The sequence below is a fragment of the Cupressus sempervirens genome, chromosome 7 (assembly GCF_028749045.1).
Source record: "Cupressus sempervirens isolate cs-2001-9-10 chromosome 7, ASM2874904v1, whole genome shotgun sequence".
Taxonomy (NCBI): domain Eukaryota; kingdom Viridiplantae; phylum Streptophyta; class Pinopsida; order Cupressales; family Cupressaceae; genus Cupressus; species Cupressus sempervirens.
In genome coordinates, this window is record NC_143124.1 from 412,728,995 (window position 1) to 412,752,274 (window position 23,280).

The 23,280-nt window shown below is 34.7% G+C and overlaps 1 protein-coding gene across 8 annotated transcripts in view; it reads right to left on the reverse strand.

The window, feature by feature from the left end:
* LOC149547286 ((R)-mandelonitrile lyase-like) overlaps positions 1-23,280 on the reverse strand; it is a 131,852-nt gene that overhangs the window by 34,448 nt on the left and 74,124 nt on the right. For 2 of the 8 annotated variants that reach the window (XM_089791568.1, XM_089791567.1), the window contains exon 3: positions 3,741-3,988. The exons of the other annotated variants lie outside the window; for them this stretch is intronic. In XM_089791568.1, coding sequence (XP_089647694.1) covers positions 3,954-3,988 — 35 coding nt within the window. In that variant the 3' untranslated portion in view covers positions 3,741-3,953. Of the gene's footprint in view, positions 1-3,740; positions 3,989-23,280 lie in introns of those variants that run through there. 8 annotated transcript variants of the gene reach the window in all.

A 23,280-nucleotide genomic window follows, 5' to 3' on the forward strand; every position in this document is an offset into this window, starting at 1 on the left:
CTGTAATCAATCACTCCATGCAAAACTCTACTGCAACATAGCACTATCATGAAGTATCAAGAAAATGATCAAAGTACTTAATACTAAGAAACTAAAACAAGATCAATGTCAAAGCTCCAACCATGGAATTAGGAACATAAACATGACATCATGATCTAAACTATCTCTTCCAAAGAGATGGCATGCTTCATGTGATCATATAAAATAACTGTATCATGTCACAACTCTAAATCAGTAATAAAGAGAGAAACATGACATAAAAGCCACCATGATAACATATCAAATAAAAGCATAAACAACATCTCTACCAAGGACCCCTTGAATCCTAAAGATGTCAACATCTCCAATAACATGAAGATACCATCTCCAACTAGTGAACCAACAAATGTGAAAGACCCTTCTGAAACAACAAGATCTAAGGCATTCTCCAACATCTACAACACTAAAGAAGATCATCCACCACCATATGATGGAAAAATACAATCACTGCCAAAGCTCCCACTAAAACATGATACCAAGCTCTCCGGGCATATGAAACACCATCCTCCAAATCTGAAAATCATCTAGGTCCACACATCACATTGGTGAAACCAAGATCTCCACACTAAGGAAATTCACCATGCTTTAGGACTCCATAACTGACTATCCAAGTACTCAAATATCATCCATCCTCTCATCTCAAAGCAACCACAAAAATGCACAAGTGACCACAAACAAGGCCAACTAACAAGTCTGCACCAATACTGAATCAAATCTGGTGGATATAGATAGTCCACATCCAAGTTATCCCATTGCAATTAAATGGGTGGCCTGCCCACCTGATTTCATAACTTGTAGATCCAATCATTACAACATGCAAACCCACTATCACATTAGTGACATATACAAATGAGATCAAAGAGAATAATCACGTAGACAACATGACTCAAACACCAAATCAAGCACAAATTTGATTTGCCAATTATGTCCACATCAAGCACCATAGTCCAAGAATCCAACAAAGCATCACCACAGAAATGCTAAGTGACTGATCACGTACCAACATCTCCATGTAGAGAAAGAAAAACACCTCCACTCACCATGCACAAAGAATGCATGCATGCATAACTACAACTATCTCATCTTGTACCACTCTAAAGGAATAAGAGTCCAAAAAATAGCTCTTTAGTAGATCCACAAAAAACCACAAGTTTTTTATTTCAACATGCACAACCTACAAAAACATTGTGTTTAAGAACACCCATGCACATCCACACCCACTTCTCATTTGGAAGACTCAAAGTCTGAATAAAATACCAAACAAATGAACCCAGAATAATGGATTATCATAGATGAACATCACCATAGATTTTTTTAGTAAAATCTATAAACCCCTCGGATCCAAAAAACATGAATCCAAGCCATGCATGTCTAAACATCTAAGAGGAAAACTTAGTACTGAAACTCCAAGCCCACTTGTAGACCAATTCCACAACCACTACTAGTACATATCTGAGAGAGATAGGCTATCCAAAAGCTTCCAGATCATCCAATGATCAACTTCATAGCCTCAATGCATTCCAGGTAACAAAAGAGACACCTTCAAATACCCATTCATCAAGAGTTATTCTGTTGTCAACCAAGAGCTCCAAATTAATGTCATTTCAACATGACCAACTCTATTCTCTCTGTCTTCACCATCCTTTAAGAAATTTCTATTGTTTCTTGAAAAACTAAATCAACTGCAAGACTTCCACTTATCAAAGGATTAATTATCAGTCAATTTCAACAGAAAAAACTTCTTCAAGCTCTGCAAGCTAAGAAATCTTAATAGAAGAAATACCCAGAACCACAAAATCTATGAATCCTTACATGCAAGCAACATGCAATTCACAAAAAATGGGCTCTGATACCAATTGAAGGGAAATGAGAGCATCCCTGAAATTCATCTGAGATCAGTATGCACATCTTGTATACAGTAGTTCCTTGTGAAACTTCTAATTAGCAAATACAAGTGCATACTACTATGCCATAAAAATAGAAACAGACATAGTTGATTTCCCAAAATTAAAACCTTAAAGGAAAGTGATTGCAATTTATTGATCTAAACCCCACCCTCCAAACCCTCAAGCTAATGTATTATTCAGTAACAAGTTACAATACATTTTCAGCCTTTAGATGGAGATATACATCTTGCTCCATTCTAGAGAAAATCTGGCAGAATAACCTTGTGCAAATGACTTCTCATCTCTCCCTCTATTCTCTACAACAATGCTTTGTACTTATAGAGTTTTCATACAAGAGGAAACAGTTTCTAAAGCATCTACATTCAATGCATCTAAAAATTATTTTAGAAACTTCCTTATGCACAACTCTTGCATAAAACAAAACATAAGAGAATAAATCACCAAAAAATAGAAGCTTTCTATTTTTCTACTCCAAGTCTTTTCTTGTGAAAGAATCCAGCTTCATTCAGCAACTTTCTAGGAAAGCACAAATAAAGCATTAAAACGTGGTAAGGTTGAGTCACCTTATTCCAACAACATGTACTTAAACCTGTGAATGCAATCAATAATAAGTATTATCATGGAACTTTAACACTCTTTTCTTATGCTTTCATCCATTAAATGAGCCTTGTCATCACTGGAGTTATTTTCTAGCATGTGAGAGATCTAGCCTTCTCTCTTCATTATTAAATGGTGTACTATGGTCAATACAATTTTTTTTCCACATCCTTTTGTTATTACTATCCTTATCATTAATATGCCACTTTCTAAGATAAACGCTCCATATAATGTTAGTTTACCAATTGAAAACTCCTTTAACTCTATGCACTCTTGGCTTTTTCAAAAATTGAAAAATGTGTTGCCATCAAGTTGTGGACTACTTGGGTTCTCATAGTACAAAAAGATTGACCCATTCCTTGATACAATCACTAGAATTGTAAAAAATATGGGAAGTTATTAAACTATGTCACAAATCTAGCGAGAGATGTTGGCCCACTACCAATGATCTCCCTTCTAGTGTCACTCATTGTAGCTTATAAGGATTCAAACATGTAACCAAGCTCGGATACCACTTGTTAACCACTAGGGTTGTTGTTGCACCAAAATATTGACCTATTTTAATTCTTGATACCACCAATAGACTTATAGAAGACTCCAAAAAAATTCAAACAATGTCACGAATCCAACATGGCAAATTGGTCCATTGTCAACACTAGGAGATTGGAAAAGATGTATCTCCTTATAGTACTTCCACCCATCATGTAGTTCATATTGTCAATAATAGGGCTCTTTTGCCCAAATTAATATCTCCAAGTAGATGGAAGCACCAAATAAGCCATACAATATAAAGGATAAAAAGACCTTCTATAAGCATCCACTCAACCCAATTAAGAGAGAGGTTATCTTCTATCATCAGTAAGGATTTCTTTAAGGTCTTAACGACAATCAATGAGATTCAAAATAGACGATTCTTGACACTTGAGAGCTCTTGTTGTTGATGCTATGAAATGTTTTTTCTAAAAAGAACAATATTACATATAATGAACTTATAATTCAAATGATGACATACATATCTACAAATGCATGTAAACTAATTTAACGAAAAGGTTGTATATTACATTCATGATTTTGCTCAAAGGGAATTATTGTGTGTAATAGAAAATAAATTATATTTATATTGTTTAGAATATGCCAAACCTTGTATTCCATTTTATTATAGCCTTGTTAATGGCAATAATTTCTTTCACATGCAAGTGGAATAAAAAAACTAAATTCATTGTTTAATATAGGTGACTTACAAAGCACATACAGTGAACTTGATACTAACAAATAGTAAATGCATAAACCATAATAGGGCACCCATTTTAACATAAAAAATATTATTTTTATGTTAAACAAGAACAAATATGATACATATTTGAATGGGCAACATATCATTTTTATCATAGATATTCTACTCACAAAGGTTTATCCGTTCTTGAATGACACAAGATCCGATATACCTGCATTTATAGCAATAAAAAGTATTTCATCAATACAATATCTTTTATAAATAAAAAGTTAAAAAAAATATAATGAAAGTGCATACCTTCCAAGCATCATGAGAGTGGCTTGTGGATTTTTTCCAGGACTATCCTTGAAAATTGAATTATCTACAATCCTTAGATTATCAACACCATTTACTTGAAGACTTTTGTCAATCACAAAGTTGACTTCACAACCTCCATGATAATGCCAACATGTTTCTACTGTATCTCTACAATGCCTTGTGTTCATATCTGTGTGATCTATTATTTTTCTATTATTGTTTATATTTGCATGTAGGTTTTATTTCTGTCTGTAGTTTATCCTAACACTTTGACAATCAATATCTTTTGATTGAGAATTCTTCATGGGATGAGATTTGATAGGGTGCAGGTATACAAAACAAAGAATTGGTATGTTGGATTTCAAAGCCCAATCAGATGTTTGGATCAATTTTAAGGCAAGTCAAGGGACCTCCTAGCATAGAGTTGACAAGTTACAGAAAGATATTGAATGAGTTTTAAAAGTATTTCCAGTGGTCGAATTTGTCTTGAATCAATAATAGGTAATCAGTAGATTAATTTTCTAGTTCAGTTGTTTGAAAATGAAATTTTTTTTAGTCGGACCCACTTTGGGGCCTGACTAATCTCATTAAACTAATATGATTTTTGGAGATGAAAATATTTCAATATATGAGTATTATTGCCAATCAAATTACTGAGTGGTACTAACTCATGATGGGTCATGAAGAATTTGAATATATTAGGGGTGCTCCAATATCTATGATAAAATTGAGCATAGTTTGTTCACTCCTTAAAATTAGTGTAAGCCTTCAATGAAGAGATGTATCAAGTGGTTGTAGAGGAAAGAGAAGCACAAGCAATCAATGTTCCAATTCCACTATTGGAGATAATTGTCAAGTGGGTTCCAGTCAATCATACTTGATAACTCCATCCCAACTCATGTCTATGGTTCTGCCTTCTGACTTGGATAAAGTTTTAGATATAAATAATGACATTGAAGAAACTAGTCCTAAAATAGGGAATGAAACTTGATGTGGCTGACATAAAAGGGGAAGGTGAAGTGTTCATTTTCCAATTTGATGCATTGGCCCATGGCAACAAAGATGATGGTCGAAGGCTTCCCATTGCTTAATTAAACTGCAGACGAAATCTTCAGCCACCATTTCTTACAATTTTTGAAATTATCGCAGCCTTTCCCATCTAATATGCATCCAAAACATATGCACTAGCCACCTCTTGAACCTACAAAACACAAGCAATATTGAACGTTAATCTTTACTAATTCCTTTTCATTTTCGATTGGCAGGGGATCCGTAATTTAAAAGGGGCAAAGGAAGCTAAGGAACATGAAGTCTAGAGATTCTATAGAAACTATAGGAGTATTGGGAGGGAGAACACATAAGACAAAGAGGAAGTCGCATAGGTAGCCAACAAAGAAAGCAGTAGTGAAAAAGAGGATCACCCTCAGGGTTAATGCATGCCCCAGCATCTATAATACAGGGGGACTTCTAACACCCAAACAAAATAAAGAAAATCCACCCATTATGTTGTCTTTAGTGAAATGGGCTAGGTTCAAGTGACTTATGTGCATGCATGATCTAATGTAGCTGACAAATAGAGCCACCTTGGAGTTACCCATGGCAAGAGGTCATAGCAGGGGGATACATGCCACAAGAGAAGAATAGGTCGTAGTCAAAAGGAGGGTAGAGGTAGTAGGGAGGACTCCATTTCAAGGGAATAACTTATGTCAATAGTAGAAGGAGTCTCTAGTGGCATGGACAGGAGGCACCATGTTAAGTAGAAAAAAGACCATGCAGCAAAGAGGTTTTGAAGCCGCAGGGCAACAAACAAGGAACTCCCATGGCATCTAGTATGCTCCACAGTGTTAGAAGTGGATAGAGATGTTCTTTGAAACCACAGAAAACAAAGAGGTTAGAGGTAGAATAAAGCCCATGCATAAGGATGTCAATGGCACCATGAAAGAGAATGGAGCCTCCAACAAAAAAAGAGAGGGAGTCACAGCATGGGAGGGCATCCACATTGAAGGAGAAGAGTTTAACAATGGTGTTTCCCATACATGAGCATCGCAGAGGAAATCATGTAAAGGAGAGAATACGTAGGGTAAAGTGACTTGGAGCTTAGTTTCCTTTAGTTGAGAAGGCTCTAATGTCTAAAAGAACAATATCATTTTCCATGAGTAGTGATGGAAAGGCGTGGACTCTTGAAATACACTTTCAAAGTTTTAATCCCACATCGGTTGTGATGGGGAGATTTTTAATTTTTATATCCTAAAATACACATATTCTATTCTATCTTAAAGGATGTGGCCTTTTGACAAGGCAAAGAGGCATGAGGTAGAGCCCTTGGATAGTTGGCACAATAACCAATTTTGACCAAAATGCATTGAAGAAAAAGACTCGCCAGAAAGTCACCAAATTTTAGTGGTCACCATGTCACCACAAAAAATTAGAAAGATCTCACTAATAGCAACATGGTGCATGGTGAACTCCTTTAAAATGCAAAGAACTGGCAAAAAACATGGGTCTCATATGGTTGATCTAGCAGAACAATTGGCGGTGACATGGCAGTATCAACCAATAGATAGTTGACACGTGGTTTCAATTGATAGAGGAGATGCCAGAAAAGGATTCAGACTCTGGTGGTCACCATGTCACCACTAGAAAATGGGAGTATTTTCTAGCAAGCAACATGGCGACCTACCAAAAAATCAAAAAAACTAGCAAAGCATATGTGGGACCCACCTAGGTACAGATGGCCAGTCATGTGGCAACACATGGTGCTAATTGGATGACCAAGGGAGGTATAAGGGGTATTTAAGTTTTTAAAATATTTTCTCCTTCCAATTCTAAGAAGTTTTGTTCAGCTTAAAATTTAAAGATTTTGAGTTTTCTATAGTTTGTACTATAGAAATATTTTTAATTTCTCAAATTTTTGGCATTTTAATGTTGAAACACATAGTTAGGAGTTTGATTTTTCAAACTACTACCAAAGGGGCAATTTTTCTCTAAAATAGACACTTCAATATGCCATTAGAACTAAGAGGAAATCAACTTTCCGAATATGAAGTCAGATTTTGTGTAGGTATTCACTAGTTCACTCTATAAGTAGATCTATGTTTTTTAGGGCATTCTCAGCAGAACGGGCAATTTTCACCATTGAGCATCAAAGTTGGTTAGAAGGAAGATATAAGAGCTTGTTGAATCCTAAGTATGGAGAAAAAAAAAATTTGAAAATTTTATCTTGCCTATTAAGGTCATTTAACTGATTTTTTCGTTTGCCTTTAGTTTCAAATCTGGCATCAAAATCAGTTATCTTTTCAATCAAATATCTGAATCACTTTATGCTTTTGGGAGGAAAAATGGTTAAAGATTTGATATCCAGTTATAGAGAGAGATTAGAGAGATTATTTTAACTTCTTTAGGAGGTTTTTCAAGTGGATAGATGTTAGATATAGAGAAAATCTAGGAGTTCTTTCCTCTATATCATTCTCTTTCTTTCTCAATAACGAAGTTCCAATTTTTCACTATGAAACCTGTTGGTTCCAATTTTGTCACTGTGAGACCATTGTTGGTTGGAAATTTTTTAGTCTTTCTGTGAGACCACTTTGTTGGCTCCAAAACTGTGATTCCACCATATTTCCTTTAGCAAAATTCTCTTGTATGAATAGAAGTAGTGAAGATAATATAGAAAGTTCAGATCTATTAAGTGTTTTTTGTGTTTTGATTTCGTGCATCTAAATGTATTGTTTCAAAGAGATGAATACATATGAGCAAGGATTTCTTTAGTTTCATTTTGATTCTCATCTCCTATCTCTATAATCTACAGTCTTATGTAGTCTAGGATCAAAGAACTGAGACTCATTTGCATCCCCTTAAGGTTGTATGTCTGATATGTTTTTTTGTTGGAACAAAGGGCCAAGTAAATAATTGATGAGTTTGATAGGATTTCTTATCATTTAAGAAGGATACTTCATAAGAATGAGGTATTTATGAACATCAATGTCTGATTCACAAAGTGGTAGGATAGATTTGATGTCTAGGCACATGAAATATGTCTTGAATATCACAAATGTATGTATTTAATTCATGGAATTTCCCAATAGATAAGGAACTGATCAATTCGAGGATCACTTGTTAATACTATTGCATATTTGAGGTTTTCCTAAACTCAACATCATTAATCAAATGTCTTTCCCTTTCATGTTGAAGATTTGAAAAGGATGCCCTCACTCAGCTTGTGAATTTCATAAGAATTTCAATTTGCTACTCCACATCTTTGTTATTGCATAAGTATAGGAGATTAGGGGATTTTATCTACTTTGTTAGATTCAGAAATATGTTACTAGTACCATATAAATTGAATCTGAGGTACACTTGCCTAGGTTTTGTAGAGCCTAAAGTAGAAGAAGGGTCAAGCCTTATAGTTGGCCTGATGTCTAAAAGGACAAGCTAAGGATGGGAGTTAGTTGCCCATAGATGTGTCTTGTTCTCATCAAGGTAATTTAAATGATGTAGCATTTCAAAACACCAACACATGACTAGTAAGAGATTTGGGCTATGGGTGGTCATAGAGGTTGGATCCAAGGAGATCCATGATAGATGTCATCAACTATGTTCTGACATAGTAGGACTACTTGTCGACAGTGGCTGATGGAGGGATGACACTAGCCTACCAAGCATATTTTGTGAGTCATCACTTCCCATGCTTTATAGATCCAGTGGGGATAGTAGCTCCTATACAGCCAATGTAGTCACCACAAAGACCACCACAATAGCTAGATTAGGTATTGCATGTGAGACATAGGGTACGCTAGGTAAAAATTCCACCTCAGTATATGGGGACAGATCCATGTGCAGGTGGTAGTGGGATAGACGAAAGGTGATAGTAGAGACATTGCATAGAAGAGTAGTAGCTAGCTGAGAAGACAATTAAGTAGGGAGATTGTGAGATATGAGAGCTATGAGAGCAACTAGAGTGAGCAACACAGAGATCAGAGAAGCAGCAGGATGAGATCTGGTTGCAGGCAGCTCGAGCATCTTACTATTTTGTGGCATATACAGCATTTGTGCCACATGAGGCTGAGTAGGTGCCTCAATTTTCTTGGTATGCTCAAGAGTTGGGAGGTGCACATCCTAAAACTAGGCCAAATATGCCTCCTCTATCGCCACCTCCTCCTCCTTCTCCTCTAGGAGGTGAGGGAGTAGGAGAGAGTTTGATTTTCTTTGCTTTTTTATCTGGCTATGTATCAATTGGTGTGCCAGTACCATTTTGATATTGACAATGGTTGAGTAGCATTCATTTTTTTGCTCTAGATGTACACTTTTGATACATATATAGATGAGATTTTAATTCGAGTATCATCGCATTTGTCACTTTCTAACTTTATAGTTCGTTGTACATGATATGTTTATGCTTATGATTATGAAATATAAATATGATGTGATGTAGGAATGCAATTTTGTCTTGATATATGAATGTAGTGTAGATAAGATGGAGTATGAAATATCTATGAAATTAAAAATGTGAATGAACTAACATCTCATGCAGTGTTCCATGTATTTGTTGATAGTGGTAGGTATCCATTTAGGAGTGAGAGGGAAAACCAAAGAACCAAACACTTGTGTAGCCATGAAGAAACATGATACTTTGAAGAGGCCAACAATCCCTCATCACAAAGGATGTAAGTGAATTAGTCATTGAACCATGTACTTATGCAATGCAAGCTGATAGTAGATGTAATTCCTAGGCTAGATGCAATCCTCAGTTTGGTTACCACACTTTGATAACTATCATCATTGATTGTTTAGATAAATCCCACATGTCATACAATTCCCATTGACATTGAAAGCATGAGAATATGAATATGACACATGTTCTAGTTTTTTTGGTATTAAATGTAAGAATTCGAGGCACAAGAAGCCAGAATGGCCAAAATATGTGTCCCTTCTAATGTAGCAAATTAACATAAGCATCAAAGCATAAACACTACGATGACTAGAATGTTTCTTGAGTGCAGACCCACCAGACACATGAGAGATCCTTCTTATGCTAACTAATTAGTAAGTATTCTATCCGCAATGACCCTTGCATTCATAACCTGAGATAGAAGTGTGCTAAGTATACTCACAGTGACTCATACGTTCACTTAGTAGGATGAGTATCATTATTTACTGTAGCATGAAGAGTTCACTCCAACAAGAAAGGAGAAGAACCAACCTCACTAATTAAGCCATATAAAAGGAGTCAAGGTACATACGGCCATCCAATATGAGATGGAGGCTCTTATAGTGGACACCCCTCTTATATGGATGCTTCGGATTATTTGGAACCAAACCACAAATAGAAAGTAAAGAAAATATCATGCCCCAGTCCTTGCTTCTCTAGTCGAAAGGACATCATTGAGTTGCTCAAAGAGACATGATAAGGCAAAAGAAAAATAAACAAAGAAAAGCTCAATATATCCAAACAAATTCACCATTTTGAGTTCAAGTCTGTGTATTATAGGATTGATGTCAAGTGTCAATGTCTGAAACATAGATGAAAGAAATCTCTTCACTAGGGTGAAAACAGTAGATATACATAGTTAGAATAACTAGTGACTGAGGTCAAACAGGGATCTTGAGTAGGAAAAACCTTAATAGGAACTAAGTGATAGTAGATAAAAATAGTTAGGACAACTAATGATTGTCATGAAAGGGATTATCCATGAGAGGAATCTCTAAAAGTGACTCCAGCAATAGTAGGTAGATGTAGTTAGAACAACTGGTGACTATCATGAAAGAGATTATCGGTGAGAGGAATCTTAAAAAGTGACATAGTGACAGTATGAAAACATAATTAGAACAACTAGTGACTGTCACTAAAGAGATTATCCATGAGAAAAATCTTGAAAAGTGACACTAGTGATAGTAGGAAGACACAATTAGAACAACTGGTGACTATAACAAAAGATCCCTAAGACATTGTAGGGTGTTGCTCTCAAGTTATAACAAGATTCAATCCATGGATACATGAGTGAAAGTAGCGAAGTAAAGTAGGAAAGCAATTGTACATGAGCTAGAAGATGTGTCGCAAGATGTAGCATTGGGAACAAGAGGCACTTTTTTAAAAAGTCTTCACCTTCTTGGTAGAGATTCCTCTTTTTGCTACCATGATTTCAAATTTTTCATCAATGATACTTTTTCCTTTGTTCAATTTTTTTTATTTTTCTCTTTTTTTTGGTATTACCAAGGTGCTTATTGCTAGGTTTTCACCAAGGCAATGATTTTTTTAGGACCTTTTGCAATTTTTATATTTTTTTTGGGACATTTATATATAGAGAGAGAGCTTTTAAAACCACATTAGCTATAGAACTACTTTAGGTGGAGAGCATTGATTGGCTACTTGAGCACCTCTCCCTTGGCTATAGAAAGTTGGTAAGCACTAGATCCAAACATTGCAATAATTATGTAGGGACCAAGCCAATTGGGTTCAAACTTCCCTTTTTGTACCCATCGTTGCTAATTCTTAGGGTTTTCTCTCAAAATGAGATCACCCAGTTGGAAGTCATGTGGCTTAACTTTATTATTGTAACTTCTGGACATACATGCTAATAAGATCAAAGATGATCGTACACCACTTGTCAACATTCATCCAACAATACTAGCTCTTGAAGCTGAGATATTCTGTAGTCATCATCAGTAATGAGACCCTTCATGGAGATTCATAGAGTAGGAATCTCAACCTCAATTAGAAGCACAACATCGGCTCCATAGACCAAAGTAAAGGTTGTTGTATCCATAAGAGTTCTGATACTTGTTTTGTATGCCCATAAAGTTGGATTAATCTAAAGGTTCTAGTCCCTTCCATATTTGTTGACTACATGATGCAAGATCTTAAGGATCTCCTTGTTGGATGCCTCCACTTGACCATTACCCTAGGGGTAATAGATAGAAAACCAATGTTGCATGATTCTAATACTTTTTGCATAACTCCTTAAGATCCTTGTTTTTAAATTGTCTCACATTGTTAGTAATAATGGAGGAAGGTACACCATACCTGCATATGATGTAATTCATGATAAATAGAGCTATAGTTTTTCCATTTTCTATTGAGAGAGGGACTGCCTATGCCCACTTAGTGAAGTAGCCTATAGGTGTAATAATGAGCTTGTGTCCATCAGAATAAGATGGGTGAATCTGACCCACAAGATCAAAGACCCATTGTTGGAATGGCCACAGTGTAATAGATGTAATTAGCTCCCTGGCTAGAGCATGAATCAGATTCCCATGGAGCTAGCATTTTTTGTAGGACTTGGCATATTTGATTGCCTCTTGCTCCATATTCGGCCAATAGTAACCAACTTTAATAAGTTTACAAGCTAATGTCAAGTCGCTTGAGTGAGATTCGCAAATTCCCATATGGACGTTGATTAAAGGACATTTGGACTCATCAAATTATAGACACCTAAGGAGTGTTCTATCGAGACCTCTCTTAAACAAGTCATCAATAATAATGACATACTGTGAAGCAATGTGGATAAGGTGACATTTTTCATTCTAGGTTAGACCATTTGAAATAGTTTGGTCACGCGGATAGGAGTAGATATGGTGGTAGTAGGATGAATCATCTCCTACAATAGAATAGATCATCTGAGATTTAGGGGTATCATAGGCAGGGTAGGGTAATGTTTCCAAAAAGAACTCCTGTTGGAGATCATTTTTTGGCATTTGTAGCAAGGAGGCTAAAGTAGCCATGACATCAGCCACTTTATTTTCTGCTTGAGGAATTTGTTGGAAGGTGATATGAGCAAAGTATTTCTTCATGTCATTGGATAAAGAGCTTATAAGGTGTATGTTTTTGCAAGTTTGTCTTTATCATGCATCATTTGGTCTTGCATGATCTTCACTTGTTTTTGTAATTTGGAAGTTTCAGTTTTCTCCTCAGGTATAATGATAGTTTCCACATTAAACTGATGAGGTAGCTTAGCTCCCTCCTTGGAAAGTTTGAGAAAGTATTTCTCTTTCTCTTTTTTAAGCAAGATTTACATGACCTTTTGGAAGTTTTTGTCTTTACAACACTTTTCAATGTGTTTCGGAAGTATTTCCACATCTTCCTAATTTTCATAAGTGAAGGGGTCTCTCTGTTTCTCATTCCTAGATTGGTCCTGGTCTCTACTATGTTCACCATGCTTGGGTTTGTGATCTACCATTGTAGGAATATGACTGGTTTCATTATGTTTTGATTGGAAAGGTCCTCTAAAAAAGAATTTAGTTGTGTTGTTTGGAGATGTAGGACCTTTTCTAGTTTTAAGATCCTCTTGATATAAGGGGTTCCTAGTTTGTTGTAAGTTGATAGAGAACATTCTCTAGACATGAGATGGTCTGACAAGTGAAGGAGATCGTAAGGACTCCTCACTAGATGAATCAGACATAGACCATGCATAAGTTGGAAAGCAACCTTTGTCATGATTATGACCCCTAGCTCTACCTCATCTAAGTCTAAGGGGATAAAATACATTTCTAATTCTTGTTGTCGTACTCATAGACAAGGACAAGAAGAAAAAACCTAGACAAGGACCATACTAGAATGTAGTCTCAAGGAAACAAGATAAGAGTGTTGTGTACTAAGGTACGAGTAGTCTAAGTAAAGGCTAGAATATCCAAAGATTATGACTATCATGACATAGAGTATAACAAGCACTAAAGAACAAGAACAAGATAACTGAGAGACAAGACTAGCTGAACTGTAGGTCATGAGTCATTAGCTAAGCAAGATGCCACTATTTGAGACTATTTACAAATAGAAAAGAGGTAACAAGTTGCAGGTACAAACTAGACCTAGAGCGCAGATAGTTTTGACAAATTCAAGGCAAGATCTCGTGCAAAGATTCCTAGGGAACAATGTGAGAAAGAACAAAGAACTAGGTGAAGACTTGAAACAATAAATTTGGACCTAGTTTCTCATGTGAGGACTTGTTTAAAGTTGCGAGGAGATGTGTTGAATTGACAAGAAAACAAGATTCTGAAAAAATGGAAAAGGTTGCAAGATCTCACATAAAGATTTGAATCGGGCCATGTAAAAACCTAGGTGGGCCTGCACGAAGAAGTACTATGCAAAAAGCTCTTCGCACGAAATCTTGGAAAAACTAGGAACATACGAACAACAGAAATTGAATTTTGAAGAGATTTTAGACGTTTTACACTATTCTGGATAGGTTTTTGGTTGGTTGGATAGATTTTAGACAAATAGTAAGGTTGGTTTTCAAATTGTTAAACAACATTTGGTTTTCAACAAGACAAGTTTTTTCAAAAAGACACAAGAAGTAAGTAGTAGTCAAATACAGTCCAACCGAGGACAAAGCAACTCAAAGGGATGGGGGAATCTTGAATTTTAGTTTGTTTAGACAGGTTTGCACATGTTTAATACTCGATAAAAAATATGCTTTTATCCATAAAATAGAAAATTGGTAGAGAAGGCAAAATCTTTGTCCCACAACTTATGTGCATGCGCACACATCACACAATCGTGTCACCCCCTAGAGGGCACCCATGTTTTTAGTGTATTCAAAAGGCTCAATAACACATATTCTAAATGAACACCCTTGTGGTAGGGGTCAAGCACATATTACATATACCACCTTCCAACACCTAGTTGCATGGCTATGGTGAGTTCTACAGGAGAGATTCTTCCCCCTATTTGCACAAAGATTATGCCCCCTTTCGAAGGTGAACTAGGTAGTAGCTAACTAAAAGGGTTTTACTTGGATTCCATTCATATTAATCCCCAGTGGCTCCACAAGCAGAGTTGAGACCAATAGCCCACATGAGCATCTAAAAGTACACACACTTGACTAGCAACATCGGGGTCAGCATCAACCAGTGCAACAGACAAAGCCTCCTCTTGATATGTGGTATCAGGAATCAAGAGGAAGAAATTAATGTGGCTTTGGAGTATTTTTCTCTACAAAGCTTCTTTATTATAGTGATTTGGAATCTCTAGTGAAAATATTGTGCTCACTTGGGTCATTTTGGGAGGTTGGATCGCTCTGACAAGCCCTCTAAGGGTTGACTCGAACTGGTGGTTCAGATCTAAGGGTCCAAGTTTTTGATTTCCCTCAAGGGGAAAGAGCATACTCCTCTACCTTGTCAACTCACCCAAACATGCAAAACATGTTTATCATTGAGTTAGCTTAATTGATCTAGACTTATCTCTTTCTCAAGATTTTGATTCCCTAAAAGAAAATCATCATTCTTTCATAGAAGAGTACTCGCACTAGAGAACCACTAACTTTCTTGCCTCCCTCGGATGTTGTCTTTCAGAGGCTTATAGGTTTTTTATTTACCCTTGTTCATGACCTCCAAGTGGTAAAGAGCATACTTCCCTATTCCCCTATCTTGCACCCTATGAAGCTCACAAGCCCTAATTATACTATGTGTGGAAAGCAAGAAAAAGACATGACATTTAATGTGGGTTTAAATTTGGTCTTCGACATTCGAATCTTTGACAGCATCCTGGAATCACACATTCAGTTCATGTTTGAAGTGTTTGAATAAAAGGTGTCTTTGTCAAAACATCCTACAAACCACTATTATGTTGTAGAAAAACCAAAAATCTAAAAGAAAGTGCTTCAAAGAAAATGCATTAATCAAACAAAATGATAAACTGAGTTCCGAAAAAACTACATTTTTGCATATGTTGTTGCAAAATTCACTATAAATCTTGCACAATCCCATGCGAAGAAATGAGGTGTCGCATGAAAAACCATGCAATTAGGCACTTTTTCGCATGAGGAAGTGTAAAGAAAGGGGTACAATCTTCAAATCTTCATGTGAAAATGAGATTTCTCATGCAAAAATAAAGAAATTTGTATGGTAGGACGTGACAAAATCATACAAATAACAAAATATAAAGCAGATGAGGCCATAAAAATTGATTTTATCAACCCCGCGGTGGGCACCAGAAATGTACATGTGAATTGTGGGCCTCTAATTCTCACACACACTTCAACATGGTCTTTACCTGAGAGATCATCCTGGAATGAACATTGAATTGTTCACTCGAGTAATCTAATCAGTGTGACTTGTTGCCTTCTCACTAGAAGGATTTGGCCTCACTCTCAAACCAAGAAGCGAGCAACCAAACCTTTTAGTACAAAGGATTTATGCAGCTAAATGAAAGTACAATTAATATAGATGCGAGATGCAACTAATCTAGGAATAAGAAAAAGCATTTAATTTATATGTATGCATTATATTAAGCTAAATGATATTAATGCTAGAATGTAAGAGAGCTATGATAACATAAAACAAGTATGCAATTCGACATTAATTTGATGCAATTCAAATTCCAACCTCTGTAATGAGGAATTAGAAGCCTCTTATATAGAATTCTTGAAATCAATCAATGGTTGAGATCAACTCATATTGACAGTGAGGATTGAAGATGAGATCTAGTTAGGATGGAAAATTCCTAGTGTAGGTGAGGTTAGCTGACTTAGATCTCGAGTGTGATGGAGGGTTAACTAAAATTCACCTGAGTGTGAGAATAAGTGGATTAAGCCAATTCCAATTTGAGAGATAGATCACTTGGAATTCTCATTCCTGAATTGAAGAGAAGAAATTAGAAGGTTATTTAATTTAATAAAAATGAGATATGACTCACAAATGCATATTTCAATTAATTATTTCAATTAATTAAATATTTACATTTAATAATTAAAATGAGAACATTATTGAATAAAATAAATTTAATTCCCTAGTACATTAGCTTTAGGAGATAATTTAATTTAACCAGAGTATAAACACTTTTAACTAAATTTAAAATAGGTTTAATGTAGCTAATTCAAGTCAATACTTTAGGAATTAAATAAATAGTGTGATTAATGTAGATTAGGGTTTTCTACATCTGACAGTTAAGTCAAATAGCGAGAATCAAAATGAGAATTTCCTACTAAAATAGGACTTTTAGGGTTGATCAAAATAGACAAGAATTGGTTGTCATGGCCATGAGCCAATTTTGAGGTATTACAATAGTAACCAATAAGGATTATATGAATGGAATATATTTTGCATTCAATGATTAATGACTGGATTGGGTTTTGTCTAGCAAAATAAGTTGATTGGGATCTTTAAAAATTGCTTCCAATTTTGGGCTTTAATAACCTGATCAAGTTATTTGAGAACATAAAACCCAATCGAATTATGGCTTGGAATTAGGCTAGTGGACACATTTTCCCTCCAATGTCAATCCTTTAGACATTTTTTCATATTCTAAGAGGAATTATCATCTTTGCCTTCATTAGGTTTCCAAACGATAAAGTGAGTATCTCTAAAATAGTCACCATAATTTGACATGTCTTCTTACCTTTCTGAATATATATTTTTTCTTTGTTTTACAATATTAAAATTATTACCATTAATTAGTTTTCCATTATATTCACAGTCCTCATAGACATATGTATAACTTATTTTTAATAAATTTTAATATATTTAAGGAAAAATAAAATAAATCACATATTATTGTCTACACTTCAATCTACACACTTTAAAAATGAAAAAAGGAAAAACAAATGACTCTTTTGATGCAAGTATCCCTATTACATGAACACGTACAAATATTTATGTATGTAGTCACTTCAATAATTCATCAAAAATATATTCATCAAAATAATACACAAAAATACACAACTTCTAAAATCACTCTTAACTATCATCCTACCAATGGGATTTGTAAAATAATTAATATAACTAGGTCTTTTGCATTGCACACAAAAATAGCTATGTTATGTTTCCTAAAAAACTAAGAATTGTTATTGTGTGTGTAAGGTTTGACTCACCTAATCTTATCCATTTTCTAAAAGCTCTAGTAGTTTAGAAATTAGATTTAGACTACTACAATTAATATTTTTCACATTTCTTGTCATTTTGATTGGATGACCCTCAAACGTCTCATTCAAATTTAGCTTTAGCTAATTTCATAAATAAATAGAAATGTTCACTTATATCACCCTTTTGGTACACCATCTTGATCAGCTTACCCATAAGGGAAATGTCACCTTTCTAAAAATACATCCCATGTGTAAATTTCTTATCGAATTTTGTTGTTGAAAAAGGGTAATGACTTTAATGTAGACTTGGGAATGTTCTATTATACCCATGATTTGTGCCTTTCCAAAATGAAGTGGTCTAGGGGATTCTACAATAAATGTCATTCTCAGTATATCTTGAATTCTTTCCCTACTTCATTTAGTTATAATTATACATTAATGTTTAATTCATCAAGTTTATTAGGGGAGATAGTTCCACTTAATAGTGGGATTTGAGGGCTACCTATATTGCCTGTTGATAAAATTACTTCACTCCAATGTGAAAATTGGTTAATAAATACTTGATAAAATAGATCATCAACACTACTCATCAAATCGGAGCTAAGGTTTATTTTCCTTATTATATGTATTCTTCCATGAACAAGAATATTTTGAGGTATAAGGAAAAACCTAGTGCTAACCCTGCCCTACACAAAAGTTTACTTCTTTTTCTCTTTGAATATTTTAAAGCTCAGTCTAGGAGTAAACCCCTACCTCAAATTGTGGCTACTTCTAAGGAGATGGGGAGCTCCAATTTCTCCTCAAACACAGAGGAAATTCAGAGCTTAAGCTTAGAAGAGGAGAAAGAATATCATTTATTAGGGAAGAAGAGGGGGAGAGACAAGGAAACTCCCACTCCTAGTAAAGTTCCTTGCAGGAAGAGGCCTAGTAGCCATGTACCCAAAATAACTGGTCAGGGGGAAGAAGAGTACAATGAGGAAGGAGAAGACATGGACACAGATGAGGAGAATAAGGGGGAGGATGTTGAGACTAGAGAGGAGCTGGTTGGTAACCCCAAAAAGAAGCTGACAAGGAATAAAAAGGAGGAGATGCCACTAGAGTGGGGAAATGATATGGGGCCAGAGATCCCTATACTCCCTCCTCTTCCCATTCCCCTACAGGAGCAAGAAAAAGAGAAAATGGAGGAGGGAAACATAAACAGTAAGGTTGTAATAAAAGATAGGATCATGGCTTGGAAAAACTTCAATGCCAAAACCTCTAAAATGAGAATTTTTAGAGAAGTTATGAACCCCCAAATCCTTGAAGAAAAAGAGGGCAAGATCCAATTGGAAGAACTAATAAAACCAACATTTTTTGCCATCACTGACAATGCGAGGGAGGTGGGTATGAATTTTCTCAACAATGCAAAAAATAGCATGATTGATAACTTTCGATCTATAAAATGGCTTTTTCACAAGTTGGAGGAGGTAAAAGAAAGAAGGGGACAAATGGAAAGCCAAGGGAAGAAGAATGACCAACGGAACTGATAGACCAGGGGGATTGAATCAAGATGGTTGAAGAAAGGATGAAAAATATGGAGAACTTTAACCATAGCTTGGCTAACCAAATGCTAACTATTCTGAATTCTCTCAATGAAAACATTGTCATTTTTAATGAAAAGCAGAAAGCCAAGGGGTTTTGTCATGGAGAAGGATGGGAAGGGCAATGATGAAGACAAGATGGAAGAGGATGCCATAATAGACATAACCAAGAGCCACATGAATTAGTGTTGTGAGAAGAACCATGAGCTCTTGGTGGTAGAGATTCAGAGAGCCCATGAAGTGGCAAAGACCATTCAGAATCTCAAAAGGAAGGCAGGGGAGTAAGTGAAGAATTTTAAAAGTTCCATTTTTTGTTTCTGTTGTCTCTGTAGGTTTCTTTCCTTTTGGTTTTGTCTCTGTCTTTTTTTCTGGCCTTTTAGTTGGCTGTTGTTATGTTGCTGGGCTATTTTTGGTAAAATGTAGCCCTTTTTTATGTAAGAACTTTTGGGTTTTAGGATCCCTGTAAAACCTACTTTTCTTAATCAAAAGCACTACTCATCAAATCAATAACATTCTACTTCAATATTCTCACAACATCATTTGATATCAATTATTAAACATTTTTATCATGTAACATAAAGGATTGCCACAATGGTCTACATCTCAGTTTTTTAAAAGAGGGGAATGATAAAAGAACACAATGTTTGAAAAAATGAAGAAAAATAGAAACATTATAACCATATTGTGAATAATTACACGCACGCATGTGTGCAGACACACAGAGAGAGAGAGAGAGAGAGAGAGAGAGAGAGAGAGAGAGAGAGAGAGAGAGAGAGAGAGAGAGAGAGAGAGAGAGAGAGAGAGAGAGAGAGAGAGAGAGAGATTATCCCCATAAAGAAAATTTTACTTCTTCCCTAAAGACAAAAACTAATAATTTATATAAGACTCTGCTTAAATATTATGGATAATTATTAGATGATAGGATACATATTGTTACTACGGTCAACCAAGCTTATAAGTATAAATATTAAGAAAAAAAAATGGATGAAGGTAAAAATATGTTTTATAGGGACTCAAAATCATATAAGTACCACTTTACATAATAGCAACAATAAAGACCAAAAGTAGAACTATGCTAGAAAATAAATGGACCTTCATTATATCTAGCAAACCAACCAAAAAAATCAACATAAGACTAAAAGACCTACAACTAGAACTAGACACAAATAACCAAAAACCACTAAGATAGGACAAAGACACTAAAACTAAATTATCTCCAAAATAGCCTTAGCTACATAAACCTATGTAACCTTAGGGTTCTCTTTAGTGTTCTTCAGCGTGAAGGTTTCCTTCTACCTATTAGCCCCTACTCCTCATCTTTTTTCCTTGACAATGAACGCCCTCCTCCTATGAATCTTTATTCTTTATGCTCAAATTCACATTAAGGTCAATCCCCCTAGAGTTCATCATAATTTTCCAATCTTGAGATTTTAGATGGAGGTATGGATTCTATTATCAAGTGCTATCCTAGACAATTTTCTTGATTCTACCCTCAATCTCCTTCAATTGGCTTAGCATAAGATCATCCCTTCTTTTCCTCATCTCCACTTATTTTTCAGAACTTTAATCTAACTTATCCACCATATTTGTAGTCTCAGTTATCAATGGAAGAAATAACCTCAACTTTCTCCTTAACTTTGGTGATGGTGTTCCTAGTATCCAAGGCTAGAATAGAATCACAATCTATAGAATCTTTAGTATTATTAACTAGAAGAACCTCATCAAAATCATATGCAAAGTACCCAAAAATGTTCATGACAATAGTTTCCTTTCTATTATCATTTTTGTTGTTCTCGTTGTCTTGAACCAGATTTTCCTTGCCAACCACCTAGGCATCTTTCTTATTTTTTATAATAAAGGGGGAAGTTTGTTGTTCTTTGATAGGACCAGTCTTCTCACTTTGATTCACTTAAAAATAGATTATTTTTACTAATTTTATTGAAAGTAAATATATAAAGAAAGAAAAAACATATATAATATGTTATTGTCATGTACATAAAAGGAAAAATACAACTAAAATGCTAAAGAAAGTGAAAAGGTACAATTAAAAAAAAAATTTAAGTACCATAGTATATACAATTACATCAAGAGGTGTTCTACTATGGTAGTGAAACATTCCCTATCATAACCATATACTAAAAAAATGTTACTTAGATTTTATCATCATTTACTTGTAAAGAACTAATATACAATAGTGAATTCTAATATGACTTAAGTATAAAGGTGTCATTCAATATTAGATATAATCTTAGTGATTTTTTACTAAACAACAAAAATAATGATTGAATGTGAGTTAGAATTAATAACTCATAGGAACTTGCATCAAGTATGACCAAGTAATTGAATTATAGCTTAACATACATTATTATTACAAATTAATAGAGTATTTTAGTAAAATTATTTTAAAACAAGATTAGTATCATCACTAAAGAAAATATATCTTAGATGTGACTAGGTTCATTTGGATGAAGAATTAATGACTAAGCCTTGTAGTAATCTGTCAAGAGCAATATACAATGCTTGCTAGGAAAAGATTCTAAGAAGCAATTACAATCAAAAAATCAAACCATTAGTTTGTAACATAAGGGGGTAACCAAAGTCAAATTGATTTTCTTGGTGGATTATTACAAAAGAATAAAATTTGTTTTGAGAATATAAAATGGTTTACTACTTTTTTGGGGGTTTTCATTAATTTATTTAAGTACAAAATAAATAATATAGTTTTTTTCAAATATTCTCAATGTTTTTTTGTTGTAGTGTCCAATATCAAATAAGCCAAAGAATTTATGGAGAAAAAAACACTACTACTTTGATTTAAAGCCAATCTTGAAATGAATAGAGGAATATTTTTTCTAGAAGTAGTTATGATGTATGTTTGTGATCTCTAAGCTAGATTACAATGTCTAACCATAGAGTGGTTTGGGAAAATTGGAAGCTATTTATTTCAATACAACATTCAAAGGGGGAAAAAAAGGGGAAAAGGAAAAGGATTAGTTTTTATTATTTTTTGATAGGCCTTAGGATTTGGGTTGATATAGGAAATAATTATAGACAATAATTTATTTTTAAAATGCCATGGATGAGCTATAATTATAGGTAAATTCTTGTAATAGATCTATCTAAAAAATTCTTCATAGACTTAAGTTGAAATAATTTGACATGTACTAAATTTTAAATTTCTAATGTATTACTAAATAAATTTATTTTAAATAAAGACTTAATTATCTACTAATAATTATTCTTTACAAAAATAGTAAGTAAATTTTAAACTATAGGTACATCTAAAACAATTAAAGTAATCATGAATCATCTATTTTGGGATGTCGGGAATGGGCTATCAATGGCACTTTGGGAAGATTCTTGGCTGGCTACCCCTCTTTAGTAGATAATGATTTTCCTAATAATATAACACTTTGAAGGCCCACTGGGGTGACTCTCTTTTCAACTATATCTCTTTTACTAACAATGGTCCTCATTTAGGATGGGAATATAGATCCTTAGATGATGTTTTTATATCCATAGATGAAAAATTGGAATTTGGAAATATCTTGAAAGATCAATAGATTTCTCGCAAGATTAAAGGAGACTCCTTAGTGTGGACAAAATCTAAGAGAGCAATATATGGTGTCAAGGAGGAATACAACTCCCTTGTACTGCAAAGGAATTGGATCTCCTCATCCCTTCCTCTCAACCTCTGCTAAAACAAAATTGGTCTCCCCATGGTAAGAATTTTCCTTTGGGCAACCACCCAAAAGAGAATCCTTAAAGAATAATGGTTTAGAAAGATTTTATTTTCGAGCCCATACTAGTGTTATATATGTAAAGAGAAAGAGGAAATC